The sequence below is a fragment of the Spodoptera frugiperda genome, chromosome 2, assembly GCF_023101765.2.
Source record: "Spodoptera frugiperda isolate SF20-4 chromosome 2, AGI-APGP_CSIRO_Sfru_2.0, whole genome shotgun sequence".
Lineage (NCBI taxonomy): Eukaryota > Metazoa > Arthropoda > Insecta > Lepidoptera > Noctuidae > Spodoptera > Spodoptera frugiperda.
This window is the reverse complement of record NC_064213.1, coordinates 9,157,407-9,183,353: the sequence shown is the minus strand read 5'-3', so window position 1 is coordinate 9,183,353 and position 25,947 is coordinate 9,157,407. Positions and strand designations below refer to the sequence as shown.

The 25,947-nt window shown below is 34.9% G+C and overlaps 2 protein-coding genes across 7 annotated transcripts in view; both read right to left on the bottom strand.

Moving 5' to 3' along the window:
- Positions 1-1,778: 1,778 nt before the first annotated feature.
- Positions 1,779-25,411, bottom strand: LOC118269019 (uncharacterized). Of its 5 annotated transcripts, none has more exons than XM_050701607.1 (3): positions 25,095-25,411; positions 2,840-2,970; positions 1,779-2,719 (listed from the first exon to the last, which is right to left on the bottom strand). In XM_050701607.1, the coding sequence occupies exons 1-3, from the start codon at positions 25,142-25,144 to the stop codon at positions 2,091-2,093; spliced, it is 810 nt and encodes a 269-aa protein (XP_050557564.1). In that variant the 5' UTR covers positions 25,145-25,411; the 3' UTR covers positions 1,779-2,090. The 5 variants fall into 5 exon arrangements, with proteins under 5 accessions (XP_050557564.1, XP_050557571.1, XP_050557558.1 ...); XM_050701614.1 differs by lacking the exon at positions 25,095-25,411 and adding an exon at positions 3,575-3,770; XM_050701601.1 differs by lacking the exons at positions 1,779-2,719; positions 2,840-2,970 and adding exons at positions 15,093-17,086; positions 21,950-22,080 and having other exon boundaries at positions 25,095-25,410.
- The window catches only part of LOC118278989 (uncharacterized), a 32,525-nt gene continuing 11,452 nt past the window's right edge, over positions 4,875-25,947 (bottom strand). The window contains exon 3 of one of the 2 annotated variants that reach the window (XM_050701682.1): positions 4,875-5,198. In XM_050701682.1, coding sequence (XP_050557639.1) covers positions 4,966-5,198 — 233 coding nt within the window. In that variant the 3' untranslated portion in view covers positions 4,875-4,965. The remainder of the gene's footprint in view (positions 5,199-25,947) is intronic. The other variant, XM_050701677.1, reaches the window with a different exon arrangement.

The following is a 25,947-nucleotide window of genomic DNA, read 5'->3' as shown; positions in this document are numbered from 1 at the left end:
GAGACCATATAGCTCGCACTGTCAAAAAGTAATCAGATCTAGTGTGGAGTCAAGTTTGTAGGCTTGCAAACAGTGGACGTAACTAGGGAGTCGGCTTTTGCTATTTGTACTTTCTACCCAAGGACCTCAGGGCTAATTTTGTAGGAAATTAGTTGTATTATCACCTCCCGAGAGGAATACGTCGAATTCAAAGTCACCCTGTATATATTTTTATTAAAAATTATTAAAAATCAATTGTGGTTCGTTAGTCTCGCTAAAACTCGAAAACGGCTGGATCGATTTGGCTAAAATTGGTCTTGAATTATTTGTGGAAGTCCAGGGAAGGCCTAAAAGGTGTTTGAGGCGGTATGAAGTTTGCCGGGCCAGCTAGTTTAATATATTCAGTGCTGTCTCTGTGATTGCGAAGGTGAAAACCGGTAGCGATCACCGTATTGTCAGAAGCACACTGAACATCAATGTTAAACTAGAGTGGTCATGCCTGGTGAAGTCCACGCTCCGCCCTGGACGTGCTCAGATCCAAAACCCCGAGGAATTCCAACTCCAACTGCAAAATTGCTTCCAGTGTCTAGCCGATTGTGGAAACGTGGACGAGGTAAATAATGGGTTGGTGGAAACTATCCGAGCAGTGGGGTCAGAATTCTGAGGATATCCCAGACATCAGCCTACAAGGTATGAAATAGGATGGCTCTCAAATAGCTTAAAAACAACAAGGCGCCGGGCGATGACGGAATCACGTCGGAACTTCTGCGAGCGTGTGGAAAACCAATACTTTTATTCCTCCAGAAACTATTCAATCCGTCATACTCGAGGGAACCACGGCAGCATGACCACGGAGTGTGGTGGTTCTGTTCTTTAAAAAAGGCGACAACTGTCTGCTGAAGAACTAAAGACCTATCTCACTTCTGAGCCATGTGTAAGCTGTTTTCTAGGGTCATAACGAACCGTCTCAAACGCAGGTTTGATGTCTTTCAGCCTCCCGAACAAGCCGGATTCCGAAAAGGCTTCATTACCATAGACCACATTCATACGCTGCGGCAGGTTATACAGAAAACCGAGGAGTATAACTTACCACTGTGCTTGGCGTTTGTGGACTATAAGAACTATTATCGTTAGGACGTTATAATTATAACGATATACTCGAAGTTGTAGACCACTACACATACCATGGTCAGATTATCTAGCTAGGTAGGTCAAACTTCGAGAAAGAGGTCGCCCAAAGAATCCACTCGGAGGGGCAGCGTTTGGGAAGTTACGTGAAGTCTTCTCATCAAAAATCCTGCAGTGTCTGAAGACCAGGTTATCACCGGATACACACTGGTTGTACAACCATTGTGTGTTGCCGGTGATGACTTACGGTACCGAGACATGTTCTCTAACTGCTGGCCTTTTAGAAAGGCTCAGAGTCGCCCAGCGCGCGATGGAGAGAATAGCTCTCTCCATCGCGCGCTGGGCGATGGAGAGAGCTATGCTCGGAGTATCTCCGTGCGACAAAATCCGAAATATGGAAATTCGCCAAAGAACAAAAGTTACAGACATAGCTCTCAAAATATGCAAGCTGAAGTGGTATTGGGAAGGTCACGTCGCTCGGAGGACTGACAGCCGCTGAGCCAGGAAGGTGACCGAGTGGTGACCGCGGACCGGAAGTCGCGGGGAGCCAGTGGAAGCAGGTGGTGGCTGGTCGTTCTACGTGGAGGACTAAGGGGGAGGCCTTTTTCAGCAGTGGACGTCTCTCGGCTGATAATGATGATGATGATAAAAAGACAAACAAAAACAGATAAACAAATAGAATAGAAAGTATATTCTCATAAGCTCTAAAATTAAAATAAAATTGGTTGTGGAAGTACTTGTACAATGAAATCGGAATACATCTCAAAATTAAAAATAGACTACAAAACTCTTATAAAAAATACTATAAAGTTATATAGAAAAATACTTGTATATATCTAAAATTCAAGTTGTTACAATCTGAAAACAATGGGAAAATTAAAAAAAATAATAAATTAAATCAAAATTAAAAATATGTAGACTACAAAACTCTTATACAAAATACTATAAAGTTACATAGAAAAATACTTGTATATATCTAAAATTCAAGTTGTTACAATCTGAAGAGTATGGTTATTTTTTTCAGCACCTAGTTTCGATAGGAGGCCTACTAAGTCCAAACCGCTTATAGGGATAACTAGTTTTTTAACTCTTCTTTTCTCATCTGGGAAAACAGGCTCTGGTGTGGGATCGTCTATACTGTACATATCGTCGATTTTACTGTCAGTAACATCAGATGTATCTGTGATTTCAAGAGTCTCAGTAGTCTCTTCAGTCTCAAGAGTTTCAGTAGTTGTGATAGTCTCAGTAGATTCCGCAACTTCAGTAGTATTAGTAGCAGCAGTAGTAGTAATATTATCAAACTGTGTTCCAATATCAACCTCTGCGACTGTACCATTAGAAACCTCCTCTTCGTTTTCGAAATCAAACAATTCCGTTGTACCATTTGTGAAAATAGAGTAATCTCTTTCAATTAAACCAAGTTTTCTCCTCAAATCAGGATCATATGTCTGCGGAGAAATTCCCTTATCTGGTGGGCGCATTGGTCCACCCCTAAGTTCTTCATTTTCTTTTTCTTCTTCTGCGGCCCTAGCCGGATCTTGTGCTTGATCTCCAGATCTACGGTAGTAGTACGGAAAGCGAAGATTGTGGGGGTAAACGTAATGACCCGGTACTATAAAAATAAAATAATCAGCTTAAGTATTTTTAATGGGAAAATCTATTTAAATATTTATTTGAACATTTATTTTTTCAGCGTATTTTTTAATTATACATAGTAAGCTGACATAATTACTATATTTATATTTAGTTTTCATATCGACGAAGCAATAGTTGTATCCGAGACCGATACCCATACCCAATGTTACAACAAACATGAGTACCACGGAGCAAACCAATCCCACACATGTGGAATACAGTATTACTCTGAAAACAACAACGATTTCAATTAGACTTAGTATAAGTTCTTCTATTCAATGGATAATTGTCATTCTGCCTGAGCATCTGTATTAATATTTCAATTTAATCAGAAACATTGAAACATATTCGCAGTAAGAAGGGATAGTCACAAAATTTTTCGTCAGATCCTGGTCACAATATCGATTGGAAAGTTCACTTGCCATGACTACGGGAGACTCATTGCTCTCGTATCAGCTTGTTACGCCAACAGAAGTAAAAGACAAAGGTTATTAAGTGCCCTAGTAAATGGTCCTATGTCCAAGGACTTTAGGATATGGTCTTAAGGATATTTACTGAGCCCACGCTAAGTACTGAGTGTATTGAAATAACCCTAAGCAAACCAGTTATGCGCAATTTTTAGGACCACTTGCGAAATTCTTCACAAGTATTTTTTTGGAATAATATTAACTGATGGTAAGCAATCAGCGTCGCTCATGGATACTCCCAAGAATAAAGTTCGAATAAAATTATTTAATGCGCAGTACTTCGGGATATTATTGTGGTGAAGAGCCCCACAATGAAACAGATAACAAAATAGAACGCAAATCTACAAGCATCTAAACAGACTTACTTTTCAGATAAGTACATAATATTAGACATAAAACTCATTATCCCCCCCATCTTGCTTAAGTGGAATTTATAACGTGTGTTTTGAAAATATACAGCTACAAAAACTAAAAATATATGAGACCACGCCGATTGCTTGGCTCACTCGGTTATGACTTGAGTATAAGAAACAGTAAAATTGACATGTTCGTGACATGGTTTTGACAGGATTATTGTACAGAGGTCATAATTCCATTAAAAATATTATTAAATATGGGGTGGGAATGTGGCCCCGCTTCGTTTTTGAGGCCGCATGTTAAAAGTAAAAGGAAAACATGCATAGTAAATACGACGAGGCTATTGATGCTAGACTACCCTGGGATTTGCGTCGGTATAAGGATGCCGTCGATTGCAACCTCTGTAGGGCCTTCGAAAAGAGGGAAGTGAAGGTATGTAAACCTCTTTGGATCATCGAGGCATCGCGTCGCGTCCTCCTTTCTTTTGCTGTCGATAGCAAAGAGTAAGTGGATGCGTCTTCGTGATGTGCACGGAGAGTGTGTCCATATCACAACGACATATTAGGGCACTATAGATCGTTAGCAACTGGTATTAAAGGAGACCTAGGTATGTCCAAAAGTACTATTCCTTAACCAAGGCTTCGCTTAAATCACACAATTGTAATGTTCTTCCATAACCAATGTATGTTGAGTTGTTGACGAATTAATAAGTGAAACAGTAGTGCAAACGTTCCAAGATAAATGTTTTTCTATATTATCATTTTTATAAATGGCTTTCATTTGCGTTATTTTTGCATTAGTTTTTTCACATGTTCAAACATTATACGTTTGTATTTGCGGTTAACATCTTTAACACTAACTTTGAAGGCTTCTCGTGGTTTTCGGACAACAATTTGGGAAGAGTCCGATTAATAAATATTTTTCCTGATCATAAGACCTATCCAGTGACACCACAATGATTCCTATTAAACCAAATAATAAAATTCGATTGCTACAAAAATAGTGCAAAGAAGAATGGGTTTCTTCTTTGCACTATTTTTGTAGCAATCGAGTAATTGATAATTTTGTCGCACACTGATCGCATACTATCAAAATGATTTTTCTACTCGTTTGCCACAATCCCATAAAAAAACCACAAAATGGGTTGGCGTCGGCGGCGGTGCGTGCGCGGGCGACGCCGCGTCGCGCGTCTCATATTTAATATGAGATTTCCACAAATATTTAAAACTTCATTGAAAATGGTTAGTACTAAGTGCTCACACACAAAAAAAAACCCAATTTAGAAAAGGAAAACAATATAATCATTTCACAAAACAAAGAGCAAATTACAAAAAATAAAATAAAGAAAATCTATAAAAAAAAAACTGGCATAGCAAACACTGGTAGATGATCATAAAAATCACGTGATTAGTTCTAAGGTGACGTTTCTATTGCGTCCCCTTAATTTAGAAAACAGTGCCTCAAGATCAATCTCTCCGTTAAGAGGTATTTGCATGGTGGCCTTAATCGTTGGCAAGGTGGTGGTCCTCTGGGACACTGGGTAAGTTGTGTCCATCCTGCGCCTGAAGTCCTCTGTCTCCAAACTGGGCTCATCGAGCTCTTCGCCAGATCTTCTAGCCGAACCTGAACTCGCTGGAATTATCTTGTTGACATGTTTGTAACATGTACTTACATTTTTTATACAATTCGACATTAACATAAGTGGAAATGACAATGCCAGATCCTGCCCCACTTAATTTCATCAATGTACAAGAAATGTAAATTAATCAATATTATGCAATGAAAATAAGACCCTTGGTTACTTAATTATTATTCTGATAAAGTTGCGGATAAAAATTAGAAAATAAAAAGAATTTAAAAAACCTAAGGCCTATTTCCTGTATTTATCGCGTTTCTTAGTACGCTTGCACAAGGAACACAAAGAGTCATTCAATAAAAAAAGATTTATTAATGTAATGTGTACGGATTTTAATATGAATTTGGTATAAATACATACTGTTAGTTAATTTATTTTTTTATAATATATATTATAATGAATGCATATTATTCTAATTATTATTTCGTGTTTGAACGTTAGTGATTAGATGTAACGAAACGTCATTGGCGTGCGTGTGTCAGTTATGTCCAAAAAGTCATTATTTGACATTCGCTCTGTCTGTTCTGTTTACATTGTTGTTTCGTTATGACTATGAATTAAAAGTAGGATTACTAAAGGTGATATTGGTGATGACATTCCTTCCTTTCATAGCTAAACACCCTATGATAGCATTGTAATAATATAAAGCACTTAATTTAATTATTTCTACCATTATAACTGCAATTAATCTAAACTGGTACCTAACCTAAATGTAATATTTTGTTCTTAGATTTATATAGAAACCGCAACCTCTAAAGGCTTTTAATCATGTTTTTAGTTATCACTAATAGAGCAGCAATAGAATGCTACATTTGGCATGCCTGTACAATATATTTTTTGGTGGGGCAAAGCTCTATAGAGATTCTGGCATTGTCATTTCGCTTGTACGCCAAAAACTATTGATTTTATGAAAAAAAAAATATTAATACTTAAATTGTAGGAAACTTTTTCTAGTTTAATTTTGTACATAAATATTTTTTTCGTGAAATGCGTCGGAAAGGAGATATTCCCAAAAAACCATTTTAGGCGCCATTTTTTCAACATGGCGGCGCGAGCGGCGGGGCTACGAGGTGGTAAAGTTGAAATTCGAAAAGAGCATACCCAAAACTATGAATTAACCTATATTCAAAACTCCCGGAAAACTTTCCAGGTAACCCCCTTTTTTGTTACCAAATAACTGGACTATTGATCTCAGAAAAGAGTGTTTTTCTCATAGCCAATTAGGGGCCGTTCAAGTATTACGTAAGCAGATTTATTGCAATTATTTACCCCCCCATCCCCCTTGTCAGCAAAAGTAAGCAAAGCTCTTACCCCCTCCCCCCATGCTTACGTAAACATTTGTCAATTAATGTATTGTTTTTTTAATTTTATAATGTTATAATTATAATTTGAAAAATAAGAAAATAGATTTAGGATAGAGATTATATTTTACTGAAACGGTATTCAACATAGAGTAAAGGACAAAAATATTATATCTTACTAACATAACAAACTTATTTTAAATTTTTGGTACATATATTAAATTCAAATTAACAGTCTTCAGTCCATGAAACCCGAATCCATGATTCTAAGTTTTCGATGACATTGGATTGCTTCGATTGCTGCTCAGTGTTGTGAGTCTGCTCGCTTTCATCCGATTTTGGAATGTCTACGTCATTCTCATCGAGCCATTCAACATCATGGTGCTCTAAATTTTGAATAATGCACATCAGTTCATTAGCACGACGAGCAGCGACTCTTACAGGTCTAACTTTCCTATCAGTGTGCGTGTTTACTTTCTTATGGATCTTTTCGATGTGACGATTTAGTGACTTGACGGAAGCATGATAAAGACCACACGTTTTGCATGTTCGACTTGATAGCCTCAATTGTACCGTCGGACAAAAATAATCGTATGGCATTTGCAGGAAATCTTTGAGTGAAGCACTTAAGCGTAGAGCTAAATTGACTGGAAGATTAAGAAATTGCCCTCCTTCATCTAAAACCAAGTCATCAACTGTTTGTTTTACTTTTACAGGTGGTGGAAGAAACCTGTTGTCTAGTAATCTAAATAGTCCACTTCTTGGACGACAGCATTCTGTATTTCTACATTTTACAATTTGGAGCAAGTATTGGCTTTCACGCACATGTTCTGAATACCATTTAATGTCTGGAAAATCAGGAAGATCTTGTTCACCTGCCCCAACATATTTTGCATTAACATTATAGCCATCAATTTCCATTGAACTCCATACTTCAGCTAATACTTTTCCTGCAAATTCGAAATTAGATCTTTCTAAATGTTCATCAATTGTAACGCCACGTTCATCCAAATGAGACCCAAAATGGTCATGAGGCAATATTAAACCAGCCAGTTCCCGACTAAGAGGAGCCATTCTGCGCTCTACTCTGTTATACGCACTTCTTCCGGGAGCATTGGTAGCTAAAAACAATGCATCGAGATCATGTCGCTTAAAGTGTTGTTTAGCAAACCCTATGACTTTTTGATAACGCGGATTTTCATCTGGCCCTCCATCAACCGTCATGATTACCACTGGTTTTACTAGTCCATGGTCAGTTTTAGCTAATGGTCGAAACTCTTCAAGTTCGAGAAGCGTCTCGAAATCCTGAGCATGAGTATTAGCAGTAGATGAACTATGCTTTCCACTTCGAATAGCGATGTATGTTGGTCCAGAATATCCAACGGCTTGCGGTTGTCCTAGCATATTGGAAGTGATTTTGATACCAGCATAAACAGATGGTATTAATTTATGACGCTCAGCGATTACCCAATCGTGATCAGGCAATTTGATTCTATATTCCATGTGCATTAGAAGAGGTGCTTGCTTATTTGCCGCAGTTACGCCAATAGGGACTCGAGCTTTATCATCTTGAGATATGAAAAATACTTGATCTGGTCCTAGTATGGATGCTATGTTCTCTAAATAATGGATTGATGTTTCAGCGAACTTGCTATCTAAGTGGCTCTTGTGGTGATCAGTTTGAGCCCGAATGAGCTTAACAGGGACTGTCGATACATGTCTTCGTCCCTCTGCAGAATTAGATTTTCTGGGAATCAAACGAAGATATGTCCCACTGCGACTAATGTCAAATCCCATTTTACGTAATTCTTGTGTGAGTTCATCAAGAGTTTTTACGCTGCGAATTGATTCCGTTCGTCTTCTATCATCTGCTGCACTCCCAAATAAAGCTATATCCGCGATTGTTTTCAATAGTAAAGGTTGATTGCTTTCAAGATTAGGACGTCCCACTGAATCCCTCAGAGATAGTCTTTTTTTCATTTCTGGATTTTCATGACAAATATCTTCTAACTTTCTTTTCATACCATCCCTGTGTTTCTTCTGGGCAACTGCGTTTTGAACCTTCCTGTTTAAAGACTGTTTTGCTGTTTTTATTTCCTCGCGCAACTTAATGATCTGTTTATCAACTTCAGCACGGATTGACATAGTATCTCTGGCAGAATACAAAGCATTCAAATTTTTTTCGAGTAGAGCAATCTTATTTTTCATAGCTTCCTGAGAAGGTTTTGGTCTCTGTTTATCTGTATTTTTATTAATTTCGCATTGCTGTTGTGATTCATTACCGGTTTTTATTTTATCTTCTTCCTGTTTTTTAATATTTGAAGCTGGCTGTGTAATTTGTGTTTTTTCTGCAGGTTTACAGGTTGCCTAAAAATAAAAACTTTCTATGGGTTCTGCTAAAGATTCTCTTATTAAGCTACATAAATACAAAGTATGGCAATAAATATGGTAAATACAAAACCCTATGGCTTTAAATCTAATATCTTTAAACGAGCAAATCGTTCCGGTCACAAAATACAGGGTGTTATAGTCTATTCAAGTAGGTATTTAAAAGAATATAAACAATCTTGATATGTCTTTTTATTGAAATATGCAATTATAAAATCAGATATCTGTAAAGGTGCGTACAGACATCGCGAGGCTTGCGCCGCGAATGGTTCGTCTCGCATACATCAACCTGAGGCATGCTACGGCACATGTATACGTGCGAACCATTCGCGGCGCACGCCTCACGATGTTTGTACGCACCTTTATGTATTTACAGAAAAGCAATTTTTTAATATTGGTTGAGTTTTTAAATGAATCACAACAGATTTTACACAGTTTACAATTTTAAACCACATATTTCAATAAAAAGACATATAAAGATTGTTTACATTCTGTTAAATACCTATTTGAATAGAGTATAGTTTTCTGTAGGTATATAATATATATGTATAAAACTGACATCCTGTATTTTGTGACCAATTGACGGAATCAATTATCTATACATATAATAAAATCGTAGAAAAGTGCTGTCTGTACATTGAAAATAAAAATAAAAAAAATAGCAGGGGTTATTGTTATGTCGATGTCGAACCCAAAAATGTAATTAACTTTTTTTTTGTCTGTTTGTCTGTTTGTCTGTTTGTCTGTTTGTCTGTTTGTCTGTTCGTCTGTGCGCGCTAATCTCAGAAACGGCTGATCCGAGTTGGATGCGGTTTTCACGAATATATTGTGGGATGCTTAAATTTATATTTAGTGTTTGTTTCATGTCAATCGGTTCATAAATAAAAAAGTTATGTCAAATTAAAGAATCACGTCGAACATTCTATGCTTATACCATTAATCTCCGCAACTATTTGACGGATTTGGTTGAAATTTGGTACAGATATAGTTTAGATCCTTAGAAAGGACATAGATATATTTTTATTTCAAAAATCAAAAAATAAAATAAAAATAAAATAAAATAAAAATTAAATAAAAATTAAATAAAAAATAAATAAAAATAAAATATAAATAAAATAAAAATAAAAATAAAAATAAAATAAAATAAAATAAAATAAAAATTAAATAAAAATTAAATAAAAATAAAATAAAAATAAAATAAAAATAAAATAAAAATAAAATAAAATAAAATAAAATAAAAATAAAATAAAAATAAAATAAAAATAAAATAAAAATAAAAATAAAAATAAAAATAAAATAAAATAAAATAAAATAAAATAAAAATAAAATAAAAATAAAATAAAAATAAAATAAAAATAAAATAAAAATAAAAATAAAATAAAAATAAAATAAAAATAAAATAAAAATAAAATAAAAATAAAATAAAATAAAAATAAAATAAAAATAAAATAAAAATAAAATAAAAATAAAATAAAAATAAAATAAAAATAAAATAAAAATAAAATAAAAATAAAATAAAAATAAAATAAAAATAAAATAAAAATAAAATAAAAATAAAATAAAAATAAAATAAAAATAAAATAAAAATAAAATAAAAATAAAATAAAAATAAAATAAAAATAAAATAAAAATAAAATAAAAATAAAATAAAAATAAAATAAAAATAAAATAAAAATAAAATAAAAATAAAATAAAAATAAAATAAAAATAAAATAAAAATAAAATAAAATAAAAATAAAATAAAAATAAAATAAAAATAAAATAAAAATAAAATAAAAAATAAATTTATTCCGGACATACAGCGCCATCTATTGTTCAATTCCGTACTTATAGTACGGAATTGAACTTATAGTACGGAATTAACAATTCCGTACTTATAGTACGGAATTGAACAATGTCGGGCTGTTCCTATACTCCGTAGATAGATGGCGTTGATCGCGCAATGGTGTAATTACAATTGTTCAGTTCATGTTATTGTTTTAATTCATTGGAAATTTGTTTTTACAAAATAGTAAAAAGCAATGAAAAATATAACATAATACAACTTTTAGTACAAAGAAAACGCTCTAACGGAGTATAGATAATTCTATGTCGATCGTTACACGACTTCGGTTCATCTTATTGTTTTAATTCATCGAAAAAAAGTTAACAAATAGTAAAAAGGTATGAAAAAATTATATCAATATAATTAAACTTTTAGTACAAAGAAAATGCCCGAACGGAGTATAAATAAATAATCCAAGTTGTCTTTATCCTCGATAGATGGCGTTGGGATCGAAATAGATTGCGCTATGGTTTTGTTACAATTATTTGGTTGGGTATCGGCCGAGCGCTTCGGTACTATTGTAGAAAATGTGTATTATCAGTCGTATGATTATTTGTCTGTAGTGGTCCTGCTGTTTCGTATATTCTAAATTGGTTTCGTTGTATTTGTCAATTAATAAGTTTATTTGTTGGGTTTTCCTGGTTTTCTGGTTAAACTTTTTAACGTAGGTTTAGTTTGATATCGATTATTAGTAGTTACTGTAGTTAGTTTTTTTAATAAAATTGTAAGTCTAATTTATAAATTAATTAGATTAGATTTAAGTCGTTTCTTTTAAATTATTTAGTTTAAGCTTGGTTATTATAGCATAAAGGATAGGTTCTAATATAATTTCTTTTTTAATTGTTATAAATTCGTAATTCGTAGCTTTCTTTAGTTTTAAGTTAGTTTTCATCTTAAGTTCGGAAAGATTATAATATTTCTTTAGTTAAAGTCCGTTTTTAAACTATTTTTTCAATGCCCTAAGTGAGTATACATCTATTAAAATCAAACGCAGAGCTCATTATGTTGATTTTTGAAGAGTTCCCTGGAATATCTTCCACATCTCATTTTTGAAAAGATCCCGCGAGATCGGGAACTCATCATCATCATCATCATCATCAGCCTATAGCTATGGGAACTATGTGGTTAAAACCAAAAATTTGCCGGAAGTCACTATTCCACGCGAACGAAGTCGCGGGCAAAAGCTAGTAAGAAATAAATCTATATAATGAATATTACCTCTATACTTTAAGATAGGCCATAATATTTTCTAATTAGCAAAGAGAAACTTTTTGGCGATTTCTAATATTTCTAGTAGGTACCTAAAATGATTTCGTCACTCACCTTAGAAAAAAATGTAGTAAATTGGATTTATTCTTAGTCGCTGCTTGCAATTCTTCTTCGATTCTCTTAGATACAATAATATCTAGTTCCTTGTCGGATTTTGCTTGTAATTTATAATTTCGCCACACTTCGTTAACTAACTTTTGTACATTTTGTACTTTCGTACTTGTATGAGATTTTTTAAAACTTTCAAACAATTTTTGGTATAACTTGGATTTGTCTATTTGAAATGACATCTTATTTAAACATTAAACTTTGGATAATGGAATGAATGGTAACACAAATGTTAACTTGCTTTACTATGCTTACAATACGTCTACTCGCTATAGCAGCCAAACGAAACAATACACTGATAGAGGAAATTTAGACAAGTGAACAGCGCGCGGTAATTCCCTTACTCGGTTCTAAAGCGAGTAGGGGAATTACCGCGCACTGTTCACTAAATGTATGTATTACTTGCGGGAATCCCCGAAAATGCTTTTCGTTTTCAAGCAAAGACAATGTGTGGGTTGCCATTCGTGTAAAAAAGAAAATAACTACCGATGACGTAATCATCATCTAGACTCCCCTACCCCCCATGTCATCCAAAATAAGCAAAGCAAAGACCCCCCGCCCCCCCATAGTGCTTACGTAATAATTGAACGGCCCCTTATACAGGTTGTCTCTGAAGTCGACGATCACCACCAATAGGCACCAGATGATCGGCAAGGTTCCATCTGTATAAGAAAAATTAAAAAAAAATTGTAGGTCCTACAGTTTTTTTAATTACAAGGACTTATGTGTTATCCATGAAAAAGTACACCCTGTGCCAATTTTTTTACTCTTGTAGCTACACATCTTTTTTTTTCGTCTGTAGTCTTCCTTAAATTATCCTGAATAGTGCTCCAGTAATATGGAATCATAAATTCTTAGCCAACTGCTTTATATTGGAAAACATTGTCAGTTTTAGAGGAACCAAATAATCTGAATAAAATTTTCACCTTACTTTAAGTGACTGTACTGAATAAATTATGTGCGGCGCTAGTAGTGGCAAATTTCACCAAAGTTGGCGCATTTAATAAGGATTATAAAATGGTATACCACTTTGCACATTATTTCTTAAATTCGACACAAAAAAATATTTTTCAACGAAACTCGAACCATTTCGAAAAATTTATTTGAACTGACTAAAATTTATTCTAGTGTACTCAAAACATACGTTATTGCTTGCTCGCCGTCACCCCTCCCGCCCAATCAGAAACAGGAACCTACCGAAACTCCCGTGTCAAGTAAGCACCTGCGTCTGGCGGTAGGTGAGGACACCATGGCGCCTCTCTAGCCACTCCTCATAGAGGGGACTTACCGCTGCAATGACAGCGAGCCCATATTTAAGAAACTTGGGATCTTAACCGTGACTTATATTTATATTAAAGGAATCTGTAAATTTACCAAATCTCACTCTGAGTTGTTTGAAAAAGTGGGAGATAACTGCAATTGCAAAACTAGATTTCTAAACAAATTAACTTTTCCTAATATGAGAACGGAACTGTACAAACGAAGTTGTTTTCCCGTGTGCATCCTTTATAATAAACTTCTTGACAAAAATTCGGGAACTACTGATGATTCGCTTTAAGAGGGCATTACGCAGATGTATTCCATTAAAGTATTCCTGCAATGTAAGTTCCCGAAATAATTGTATATTTAAGATAAATATGTATTTTGCATGTCATTATATTATGACTGAATACTGAATTCATAGACATTTTGTAACACCTTTTATAACTGTATTCATCTTCTTCTTCTATATCTATACTTATAATAAATCTGTAGAGAGGTCAATTCTGTACATGAAATATATTTCCAAAATAACTATCAGTGGGTGATTAGTGATCGATACTGACGCCAAAAATGCAATCAGATTTTTTTTTGTCTGTCTGTCTGTCTGTCTGTCTGTCTGTCTGTCTGTCTGTATGTTCTTTATAGAAACAAAAACCACTCGACAGATTTCAACGAAACTTGGTACAATTGTTCTTCATACTCCTGGGCAGGTTATAGTATACTGTACTTTTCATCACGCTACGATCAATAGGAGCAGAGCAGTGAAGGGAAATGTTGGGAAAACAGGAGAACTTACTACATTTTTTCAACTTCGGTCGCGTGTGCAGCCTTAATGGTTAAAGCTACACAGAAATAATGTATGACGGAAATGTTCTCCTTAAAATTGTTTAAAAAATATTCCACGACAGCAAATGTCTATTTCTTATGGTTGACTCACAATAACACGTATAACTCCCGATAGCTTAGCAGTTCGGAGCTTTCTGATTTATATTTGTCTACTCTTACATTTATAACACATTCATTCATTCATCTATACATATAATAAATATTAGAATAAATCTGTAGAAGGGTCAATTCTGTACATTGAACATATTGAAAGAATAAATAGCAGGGGGTGTTACTGGATCGATACCAAACCCAAATATGTGATTAAAAATGTTTTTGTCTGTCTGTCTGTATGTTCAGGCATCACGTGAAAACTAACGGTTCGATATCGATGAAACTTGGTATAATTATACCTTATTATCCTGGGCATAAAATAGGATACCTTTTATCCTGGAAAAATACGAAGAAAAAAATCTTTATTTTTCAGTTTTATTCTACAGAACGCGAGCTCAACAGCAGTAGCTCAAAAGAGGGATCTCCTTAATTATTATGGGCCTCGCCATATTTGGGTCCAATAGATATTTATAAGATGTCATTGTCAGAGTTACTCAAAATGGAGAAATAAAACATCCACGCGAAGACCGACATCCGCGCGGACGGAGTCGCAGGCGGAAGCTAGTTAGCAAATAAATCCTTTGACTTTGAAGAGAGTGGCGGAAAATATTATATGGGCACTAATCGAACTTTGTTTGCCGAAGTATTAAAAGTTACCGTTATTGTTGAAATGATTATTTATTTTTGCAAATAATAGACTATAAAACATTTTTATAGAGCATCATTTGTGTTCGTTATTTCGCTTTTACCAATTTAGTATTTATTAAACCAATGTTAAAAAGACAAACGAAAAGAGATAAACAAATAGAATAGAAAGTATATTCTCATAAGCTCAAAGATTAAAATAAAATTGGTTAAAAATACTCATACAATGAAATCAGAATACTTATCAAAATTAAAAAACCGACTTCCCAAAACTAATAACCCTAAACTAAAAACCTTAAACTAAAATCCAAAAAATAACTATCATTGTACTGCCTGTGTCTAGCCACTGCTAGTTTAGAAGTCGGTGCCACAAGAATTAAACAAAATGATATTAAAACCTAAGCAAATACATATTAATTTATTATTATAATATTAATATTAACTTAACGATACTTCGTTAAGTTATATTTTGTTATGAGGTTGTGGCACCGACTTCTAGACTATATGTAAATACTGAAGGTCTAACTCGAAAGGAATAAAATTAGCTAGTACATCTATATATTTAAACCTCAATTTAAACTTAATGAGACTTTACCTTCTATAAGCAGGTTACCTAATAGCCTTAAAAAATACTATTCTTGATCCAGAATAATATTCTTTAAAGCTATTAGGTAACCTGCTTATAGAAGGTAAAGTCTCATTAAATATTTTTGAAAGAAATTTCTTTGAACTCCTAACCATTAAGGAATTATGCCTTCCATCATCAGCTTTTTGACATGAAATGATGATCATCAGACATATGTAAATAGTTGAATAGTTTTATGAAATTGTGACAACAAACATAGAGAACTTATAATTTGAGAGGTACCCTCGATTTCCCTGGCATCTCATTATCAGATGCTCATCTGGTGTCCACAGTATCAACGTAAAAGTATACTCTACTGAACAAAACAAGAATCACGCAAATCGGACCAGAACTGTTTAAGTAATCGATGTTCAAATCTACGAACTATCGTGAAAATCACGTCGTTCAAGTACTTATAATGCTAATAAAATAAAAACTACTGAAGCAATCTGAAACAAAATCTTATGAAACTTAAAATGAGCCAATCCGCGTCGTATACTACCAAACAAAAAAAGAATCACGCAAATCGAACCAAAACTGTTTAAGTAATCGATGTTGATCATCTATAAACTATCGTAAAAAATGACGACATGTACTTATTGTATAAAATTAAAACTACTGAACCAATCTGAATCAAATTTGAAATGGGACTTAAGTTGAGAAATTCCACGTCGTAGACAAAAAGAATCACGCAAATCGGTCCATAAACCTCGGCGTAATCGGTGTACATACATAGGGAAAAAAAACATACCGGCTGAATTGAGAACTTCCTCCTTTTTGGGAAGTCGGTTAAAAACATAATTAAAAATATGTAGACTACAAAACTCTTATATAAAATACTATAAAAATACTTGTATATATCTTAAATTCAAGTTGTTACAATCTGAAGAGAATGGTTATTTTTTTCAGCACTCAGTTTCGATAAGAGGCTTACTAAGTCCAAACCGCTTATAGGGATCACTAGTTTTTTAACTCTTCTTTTCTCATCTGGGAAAGCAGGCTCTGGTGTGGGATCGTCTATACTGTACATATCGTCGGTTTTACTGTCAGTAACATCAGTTGTATCTGTGGTTTCAAGAGTCTCAGTAGTCTCTTCAGTCTCAACAGTTTCAGTAGTTGTGATAGTCTCAGTAGATTCAGCAACTTCAGTAGTAGTAGTAGCAGCAGTAGTAGTAATATTATCAAACTGTGTTCCAATATCAACCTCTGCGACTGTACCATTAGAAACCTCCTCTTCGTTTTCTAAATCATATTCTTCCGTTGTACTACCATTTGCGAAAATGGAGTAATCTCTATCAACTAAACCAAGTTTTCTCCTGAAATCAGTAATTCCCTTCTCTGTTGGGCTATCGAAAATAGGGTTTCTCCGTCCCGTCTCTGGTGGGCGCATTGGTCCTTTCCTTAGTTGGTCATTTTCTAGTTCTTCTTCTGCGGCCCTAGCCGGATCTTGTGCTTGATCCCCAGATCTACGATAGTAGTACGGAAAGCGAAGATTGTGGGGGTAAACGTAATGACCCGGTACTATAAAAATAAAATAATCAGCTTTAGTATTTTAGTAGGAAAATCTATTTAAATATTTATTTGAACTTAAACATTTATTTTTTCAGCGTATTTTTTTTAATTATCCATAGTAAGCTGACATAATTACTATATTTATATTTAGTTTTCATATCGACGAAGCAATAGTTGTATCCGAGACCGATACCCATACCCAATGTTACAACAAACATGAGTATTATGGAGCAAACCAATCCCACACATGTGGCATACAGTATAATTCTGAAAACAACAACGATTTCAATTAAACTTAGTATAAGTTCTTCTATTCAATGGGTAATTGACATTCTGCCGGAGCATCTGTATTAATATTTCAAATTAATCAGAAACATTGAAACATATTCGCAGTAAGAAGGTATATCCTGCCTCGCAGATCCTGGTCACAATATCGATTGGAAAGTTCACTTGCCATGACTACGGGAGACTCATTGCTCTCGTATCAGCTTGTTACGCCAACAGAAGTAAACATTACACTGTAAGTTGTCTGTCAAAGACAAAGGTTAATAAGTGCCCTAGTAAATGGTCCTATGTCCAAGGACCTTAGGATATGGTCTTAAGGATATTTACTGACCCCACGCTAAGTACTGAGTGTATTGAAATAACCCTAAGCAAACCAGTTATGCGCAATTTTTAGGACCACTTGCGAAATTCTTCACAAGTATTTTTTGGAATAATATTAACTGATGGTAAGCAATCAGCGTCGCCAATGGATACTCCCAAGAACAAAGTTCGAATAAAAATACTTAATGCGCAGTACTTCGGGATATTATTGTGGTGAAGAGAATGAAACAGAAACGCATATCTACAAGGATCTAAACAGACTTACTTTTCAGATAAGTACATAATATTAGACATACAACTTATTACCACCCCCATCTTGCTTAAGTGGAATTTATAACGTGTGTTTTGAAAATATACAGCTATAAAAGCTAAAAATATATGAGACACCACGCCGATTGCTGGGCTCACTCGGTTATGACTTGAGTATAACAAACAGTAAAATTGACATGTTCGTGACATAGTTTTGACAGGATTATTATACAGAGGTCATAATTCCATTAAAATTTTTATTAAATATGGGGTGGGAATGTGGCCCCCGCTTTGTTTTTGAGGCCTCATGTTAAAAGTAAAAGGAAAACAAGCATAGTAAATGCGACGAGGCTATTGATGCTAGACTACCCTGGGATTTGCGTCGGTATAAGGATGCCGTCGATTGCAACCTCTGTAGAGCCTTCGAAAACAGGGAAGTGAAGGTATGTAAACCTCTTTGGATCATCGAGGCATCGCATCGCGTCCTCCTTTCTTTTGCTGTCGATAGCAAAGAGTAAGTGGATGCACACACACAACGTCACGCCTTTTATCCCCGAAGGGGTAGGCAGAGGTGCACATGCACATTACGGCACGTAATGCCGCTATACAATGTACGCCCACTTTTCACCATTTCGTGTTATAAGTCCCATGTAATAGGGGGTGAGCCTATTGCCATATCCCGGACACAATTCCAGACTCCGTGCTACTACCGAGAAATTTTCGAAAATCCGAAAAACGCCCAGTAATACTTTGCCCGACCCGGGAATCGAACCCGAGACCCCTTGTTCGGCAGTCGCACTTGCGACCACTCGACCAACGAATAAGTAAGTGGATGCGTCTTCGTGATGTGCACGGAAAGTCCATATCACATCGTCATATTATTGTTCCGAATAGCAAGAATTTAGTTTAAGACGGATTCAAGATGAGGCAATTACCGCTTGACAAGTCCACTATCCTGTCGAGGTCTTCATTTACAAAATTCACAGCACTCGCGTACTCCTCAGACCTAAAGGACAAGTTAATCTGAATGTCGCCTGCGTAAATATGATACAGTGAAACTTGGTTAAGTGGGACCTGGATAAGTGAGAAACCTCCACAAATGGAACTCATACTGAGGTCCCTACCCATTGGCACTGAATTACCTCTATTAGTGGGACAAACAGCCCTCTATATCTGGGATTCGATCCTTTGGATTTATCATCTTAGTTACCTCTATAACTGAGACAGCAAGTGAATTTTAATGCATAAACCTCAGTAAATGAGACAACATCGTTTTGTTTGTTGATTTACTTATTCTTATTCATTTATAATGTGCACATAACACATTGTTTTATTTAAGAATCACACCTCTTTATGTGAAATAACCCGTATGTTCACCTCCATTAATGGAACCCTCTATAAATGAGACAAATATTCATTTATACCTGGTTATCTGAGACACTGGGTTAGTGGAATACCTCTATAAGTGATACCAATTTGAAGGTCCCTTGGCTGTCTCACTTAACGAGGTTTCACTGTACTTGCACTTTTTTATTATTTTGACGATGTCAGCACAATATGTATAATAAGAATAGGGTAGGCCCTAATATAGATCCCTGGGGAAACCCCTTCGTCACAGGTTTCACTTCTGAAGCCAAGACAGAGCCATCAGTATCGTGAATCTCAACTAGTTGAGAACGGTTTCTGATATAACTATCAAATCATTTTATTGTTAGTATGTCAAATCCGTAGTACGCCATTTATATCAAAATTTACGTAATTTTTTAAGTGGAATTAGAATAGACAAGAGTTTTTGCAGTGTTGCAAATATATATTAAGTACTAGCTGACCCGGAAAAACTTTGTACCGCCTCAAACAATTTTTTTTTTCTCACCTTTTAGACCTGCCCTGGACTTGCACAAATAATTCAAGACCAAAATTAGCCAAATCTGTCCACCCGTTCTCGAGTTTTAGTGAGACTAACGAACAGCTATTGATTTTTATATATAGAGATATGAGAAACTTGTTTAATGGATTAATCTTACTGAACTAGGGACTAGAACACAGTTCGATTCGCCCAATATGGATGGTGTTTGTGTGGACCAAACGCTTTGTAATTCATTGAATAACACGATCTTTCCGGAGATGTGGTCAGTGCCGGCGTTAGGGAGGGGCGTGATGGGCCGATGGCCCAGGGCGACAAATTCTGGGGGGCGCCGATGCTGCCGCCGATGGGATCCGCAAAAAATTAACACTTGATATTGCTTCCCTCAAGTGGGCGCCACAATATTTTCGCCCGAGGTATCAGTGGCCCTTACGCCGGCACTGGATGTGGTTACTCGATCAAACTTTCGTAACACAAGAGAGTGGCGGAAAATATTTTATGGGCACTAATCAAACTTTGTTTGTCGAAGTATTAAAAGTTACCGTTATTGTTAAAATGATTATTTATTTTTGCAAATAATAGACTATAAAACATTTTTATAGATCATCATTTGCCTGATCCGGAGCTGCGGACTATCTAGCGGATTTACCGGGGCTCCGGCTCGAAAAGCAGGAGAAGGAACGGGATGATTTTTAGTCAGTAAGAGTCTGACACTCCCTCTCGCCTCGCCAAGGCGGGAGAAGTCTTTAGATGATTTCCCCCCCCCCCCAAAAAAAAATAGATCATCATTTTTGTTCGTTATTTCGCTTTTACCAATTTAGTGTTTATTAAACTAATGTTAAAAAAACAAAGAAAAAGAAATATACATTTAGAATAGAAAGTATATTCTCATAAGCTCGAAAATTAAAATAAAATTAGTAGTGGAAATACTTGTACAATGAAATCAGAATACTTCTCAAAATTAAAAACATAATTAAAAATATATAGACTGCAAAACTCTTATACAAAATACTATAAAGTTAAATAGAAAAATACTTGTATATATCTAAAATTCAAGTTGTTACAATCTGAAGAGAATGGTAAAATTAAAAAAAAAATTAATTAATAAATTAATTAATTAATTAATAAATTTAATCAAAATTAAAAATATGTAGACTACAAAACTCTTATACAAAATACTATAAAGTTATATAGAAAAATACTTGTATATATCTAAAATTCAAGTTGTTACAATCTGAAGAGAATAGTAAAATTAAAAAAAATAGTAAAATAAATTAATTAATAAATTAAATCAAAATTAAAAATATGTATACTACAAAATTCTTATGTAAAATACTATAAAGTTATATAGAAAAATACTTGTATATATCTAAAATTCAAGTTGTTACAATCTGAAGAGAATGGTTATTTTTTTCAGCACCCAGTTTCGATAGGAGGCCTACTAAGTCCAAACCGCTTATAGGGATCACTAGTTTTTTAACTCTTCTTTTCTCATCTGGGAAAGCAGGCTCTGGTGTGGGATCGTCTATACTGTACATATCGTCGATTTTACTGTCAGTAACATCAGATGTATCTGTGGTTTCAAGAGTCTCAGTAGTCTCTTCAGTCTCAACAGTTTCAGTAGTTGTGATAGTCTCAGTAGATTCAGCAACTTCAGTAGTATTAGTAGCAGCAGTAGTAGTAATATTATCAAACTGTGTTCCAATATCAACCTCTGCGACTGTACCATTAGAAACCTCCTCTTCGTTATCGAAATCAAACAATTCCGTTGTACCATTTGTGAAAATGGAGTAATCTCTATCAATTAAACCAAGTCTTTTCCTCAAATCAGGAATTCCCGTCTCTGTTGGGCTATCGAAAATAGGGTGTGGCCGTCCCTTCTCTGGTGGGCGCATTGGTCCTTTCCTTAGTTGGTCATTTTCTAGTTCTTCTTGTGCGGCGCTAGCCGGATCTTGTGCTTGATCCCCAGATCTACGGTAGTAGTACGGAAAGCGAAGATTGTGGGGGTAAACGTAATGACCCGGTACTATAAAAATAAAATAATCAGCTTTAGTATTTTAGTAGGAAAATCAATTTAAATATTTATTTGAACTTAAACATTTATTTTTTCAGCGTATTTTATTTAATTATACATAGTAAGCAGACATAATTACTATATTTATATTTAGTTTTCATATCGACGAAGCAATAGTTGTATCCGAGACCGATACCCATACCCAATGTTACAACAAACATGAGTACCACGGAGCAAACCAATCCCACACATGTGGAATACAGTATTACTCTGAAAACAACAACGATTTCAATTAGACTTAGTATAAGTTCTTCTATTCAATGGATAGGGTAAACCAGGCAAACGTGCCCCAGTCGATAACGCGCCCCAGTCGTAAAAATCATAAATGCATTTTGAATTTGGCGCTAATTCGACCCGAACAGTTCCGTGACACTAATATGGCGGCGATATAAACAACAAAGTGCCAGTCTTTTTTTTGTTTTAAGTGGAAAAAGTAACTAACAAGTAAGTATGACAGTTTGAATTTATTTTGTATCTCGTCTAACATCAAGTCAAAGTATTTGTTTCGTATTTTCTTCCGTTTTTTAAGTTTTATCCTATAGCTAACCACATTGAAGTTTTGTATACCTATAATTAAGTTCCGTTTTAGGCAAAACTTTGAATCAATAACAAGTGGGGCACATTACCCGATATTTTGGCTAATGTGCCCTGATTTGTGCCGGATAATGTGCCCCATGTGTGTATTAATTATTTTTAATTTATTTTGTAGTTTTCTAATATTTTTTTATATTTCAGGAAAAGGGAAAAGAAAAGGCTGCATGTCCAAGAAAATGGACGGAAGAAAACATGATTAGAGCAATAGAAGATGTCACCAGCAAGAAAATGGGAGACTAGCCGTTTTTTTTACGTACGTAATTCCTTCATGAACCTTACGAAGACACTTCATAAAGGCTGGAAATGCAAGCAGAACATGGGTAGACCATCTGAATTAGGTAACGAAAATGAATTGAGGCTTGTCGCTTACATTAAACGTCTCGAACGTTTAATGTGAGCGACGAGCCTAAACTTTTTTAAAGAAAAAAAAAGAAGACGCAGAAGAAAAACTTGACCTTGGCACCAACAAAACGTAAGAAGAATGTGTCATTCTCATCTTCCTCATCGGAAAGTGAAGAATTACAGCTCAGTGAACCTAGTGAAGAATGTTCCAGTGAAAACGATAACACTTGTGTAGTGTCTCGAGTCTTACTACCATACGAAGAAGAAATCTGACTGGATTCAGTGTTTGCAGTGTTTTGGCTGGTTCCATGAAGACTGTTCAAACGTTTCGGAGAAATGTAACAAGTGTGGTGGAAAAATAAAGGAAAAGGGAAAGGAAAAAAGACAAGAAAATAAGAGGTTTTACTGGGGCACAAATGACTGATGTATCAGGGTAATGTGCCCCACCCTAGACTTTAAATAAATGTTGATCTTAGTTGTTTTAATTGCGTTTAAGAAGATTTTTTTTAGTTTTTGTTATGCAAATTGAGCCAAAGGTTAAGACTAATCTATACATATACATAATAAAATCGTAGAAAAGTGCTGTCTGTACATTGAAAATAAAAATAAAAAAAATAGCCGGGGTTATTGTTATGTCGATGTCGAACCCAAAAATGTAATTAACTTTTTTTTGTCTGTTTGTCTGTTTATCTGTTTGTCTGTTTGTCTATGCGCGCTAATCTCAGAAACGGCTGATCCGAGTTGGATGCGGTTTTCACGAATATATTGTAGTATGCTTCAATTTACATTTAGTGTTTGTTTCATGTCAATCGGTTCATAAATAAAAAAGTTATGTCAAATTAAAGAATCACGTCGAACACTATTCTATGCTTATACCAATAATCTCCGCAACTATTTGACGGATTTGGTTGAAATTTGGTACAGATATAGTTTAGAACCTTAGAAAGGACATAGGATTTTTATTTCAAAAATCAAAAAATCAAAAAATAAATTTATTCCGGACATACAGCGCATGTTCAATTCCGTACTATAAGTACGAAATTGAACAATAGTGGTCCTGCTGTTTCGTATATTCTAAATTGGTTTCGTTGTATTTGTCAATTAATAATTTTATTAGTTGGGTTTTCCTGGTTTTCTGGTTAAACTATTTAACGTAGGTTTAGTTTGATATCGATTATTAGTAGTTACTGTAGTTAGTTTGTTTGATAAAATTGTAAGTCTAATTTATAAATTAATTAGATTAGATTTCGTCGTTTCTTTTAAATTATTTAGTTTAAGCTTGGTTATTATAGCATAGAGGATAGGTTGTAATATAATTTCTTTTTTAATTGTTATAAATTCGTAATTCGTAGCTTTCTTTAGTTTTAAGTTAGTTTTCATCTTAAGTTCGGAAAGATTATAATATTTCTTTAGTTTAAGTCCGTTTTTAAACTATTTTTTCAATGCCCTAAGTGAGTATACATCTATTAAATTCAAACGCAGAGCTCATTATGTTGATTTTTGAAGAGTCTTCCACAGATCTTCCACATCTCATTTTTGAAGAGATCCCGCGAGATCGGGAACTATGTGGTTAAAACCAAAAATTTGCCGGAAGTCACTATTCCACGCGAACGAAGTCGCGGGCAAAAGCTAGTTACTTAAATAAAGATGTTTTATATAATACTGTTTGTTATTTGAATTCTCCGAATTGTGGGGCACGATTGCCTGATTTACCCTAATTGTCATTCTGCCGGAGCATCTGTATTAATATTTCAAATTAATCAGAAACATTGAAACATATTCGCAGTAAGAAGGGATAGTCACAAAATTTTTCGTCGGATCCTGGTCACAATATCGATTGGAAAGTTCACTTGCCATGACTACGGGAGACTCATTGCTCTCGTATCAGCTTGTTACGCCAACAGAAGTAAACATTACACTGTAAGTTGTCTGTCAAAGACAAAGGTTAATAAGTGCCCTAGTAAATGGTCCTATGTCCAAGGACCTTAGGATATGGTCTTAAGGATATTTACTGACCCCACGCTAAGTACTGAGTGTATTGAAATAACCCTAAGCAAACCAGTTATGCGCAATTTTTAGGACCACTTGCGAAATTCTTCACAAGTATTTTTTGGAATAATATTAACTGATGGTAAGCAATCAGCGTCGCCAATGGATACTACCAAGAACAAAGTTCGAATAAAAATACTTAATGCGCAGTACTTCGGGAAATTATTGTGGTGAAGAGCCCCACAATGAAACAGATAACAAAACAGAACGCATATCTACAAGCATCTAAACAGACTTACTTTTCAGATAAGTACATAATATTAGACATAAAACTCATTATCGCCCCCATCTTGCTTAAGTGGAATTTATAACGTGTGTTTTGAAAATATACAGCTATAAAAGCTAAAAATATATGAGACCACGCCGATTGCTTGGCTCACTCGGTTATGACTTGAGTATAAGAAACAATAAAATTGACAATGAAATTGTTCGTGACATAGTTTTGACAGGATTATTGTACAGAGGTCATAATTCCATTAAAATATTATTAAATATGGGGTGGGAATGTGGCCCCCGCTTTGTTTTTGAGGCCTTATGTTAAATGTAAAAGGAAAATATGCATAGTAAATGCGACGAGGCTATTGATGCTAGACTACCCTGGGATTTGCATCGGTATAAGGATGCCGTCGATTGCAACCTCTGTAGGGCCTTCGAATAGAGGGAAGTGAAGTTATGTAAACCTCTTTGGATCATCGAGGTATCGCATCGCGTCCTCCTTTCTTTTGCTGTCGATAGGAAAGAGTAAGTGGATGCATCTTCGTGATGTGCACGGAGAGTGTGTCCATATCACAACGACATATTAGGGTTTTATTGTAACTTTCGTGAGACATACTAAATTAATTATTATGTTATCGGTTTACTCACGTAATTATTTGACGAGGAACTCGACTAGTTTTAAGTCATACAAGCGAGTGAGAAATAGCTAAAGCTATATAAAATAGCGAGGGAGAAATCCTTCGTACCCTGGAAAGTACGTGAGGCCATCGAAATAAGTCGTCGTCCCAACTTCAACAGAGACGGTGGCTGGGCATTACCACCTGCCTGAAAGCCGAGTCGTCAGCCTACAATGTTGCGGGTCTGGAGTGTGACACA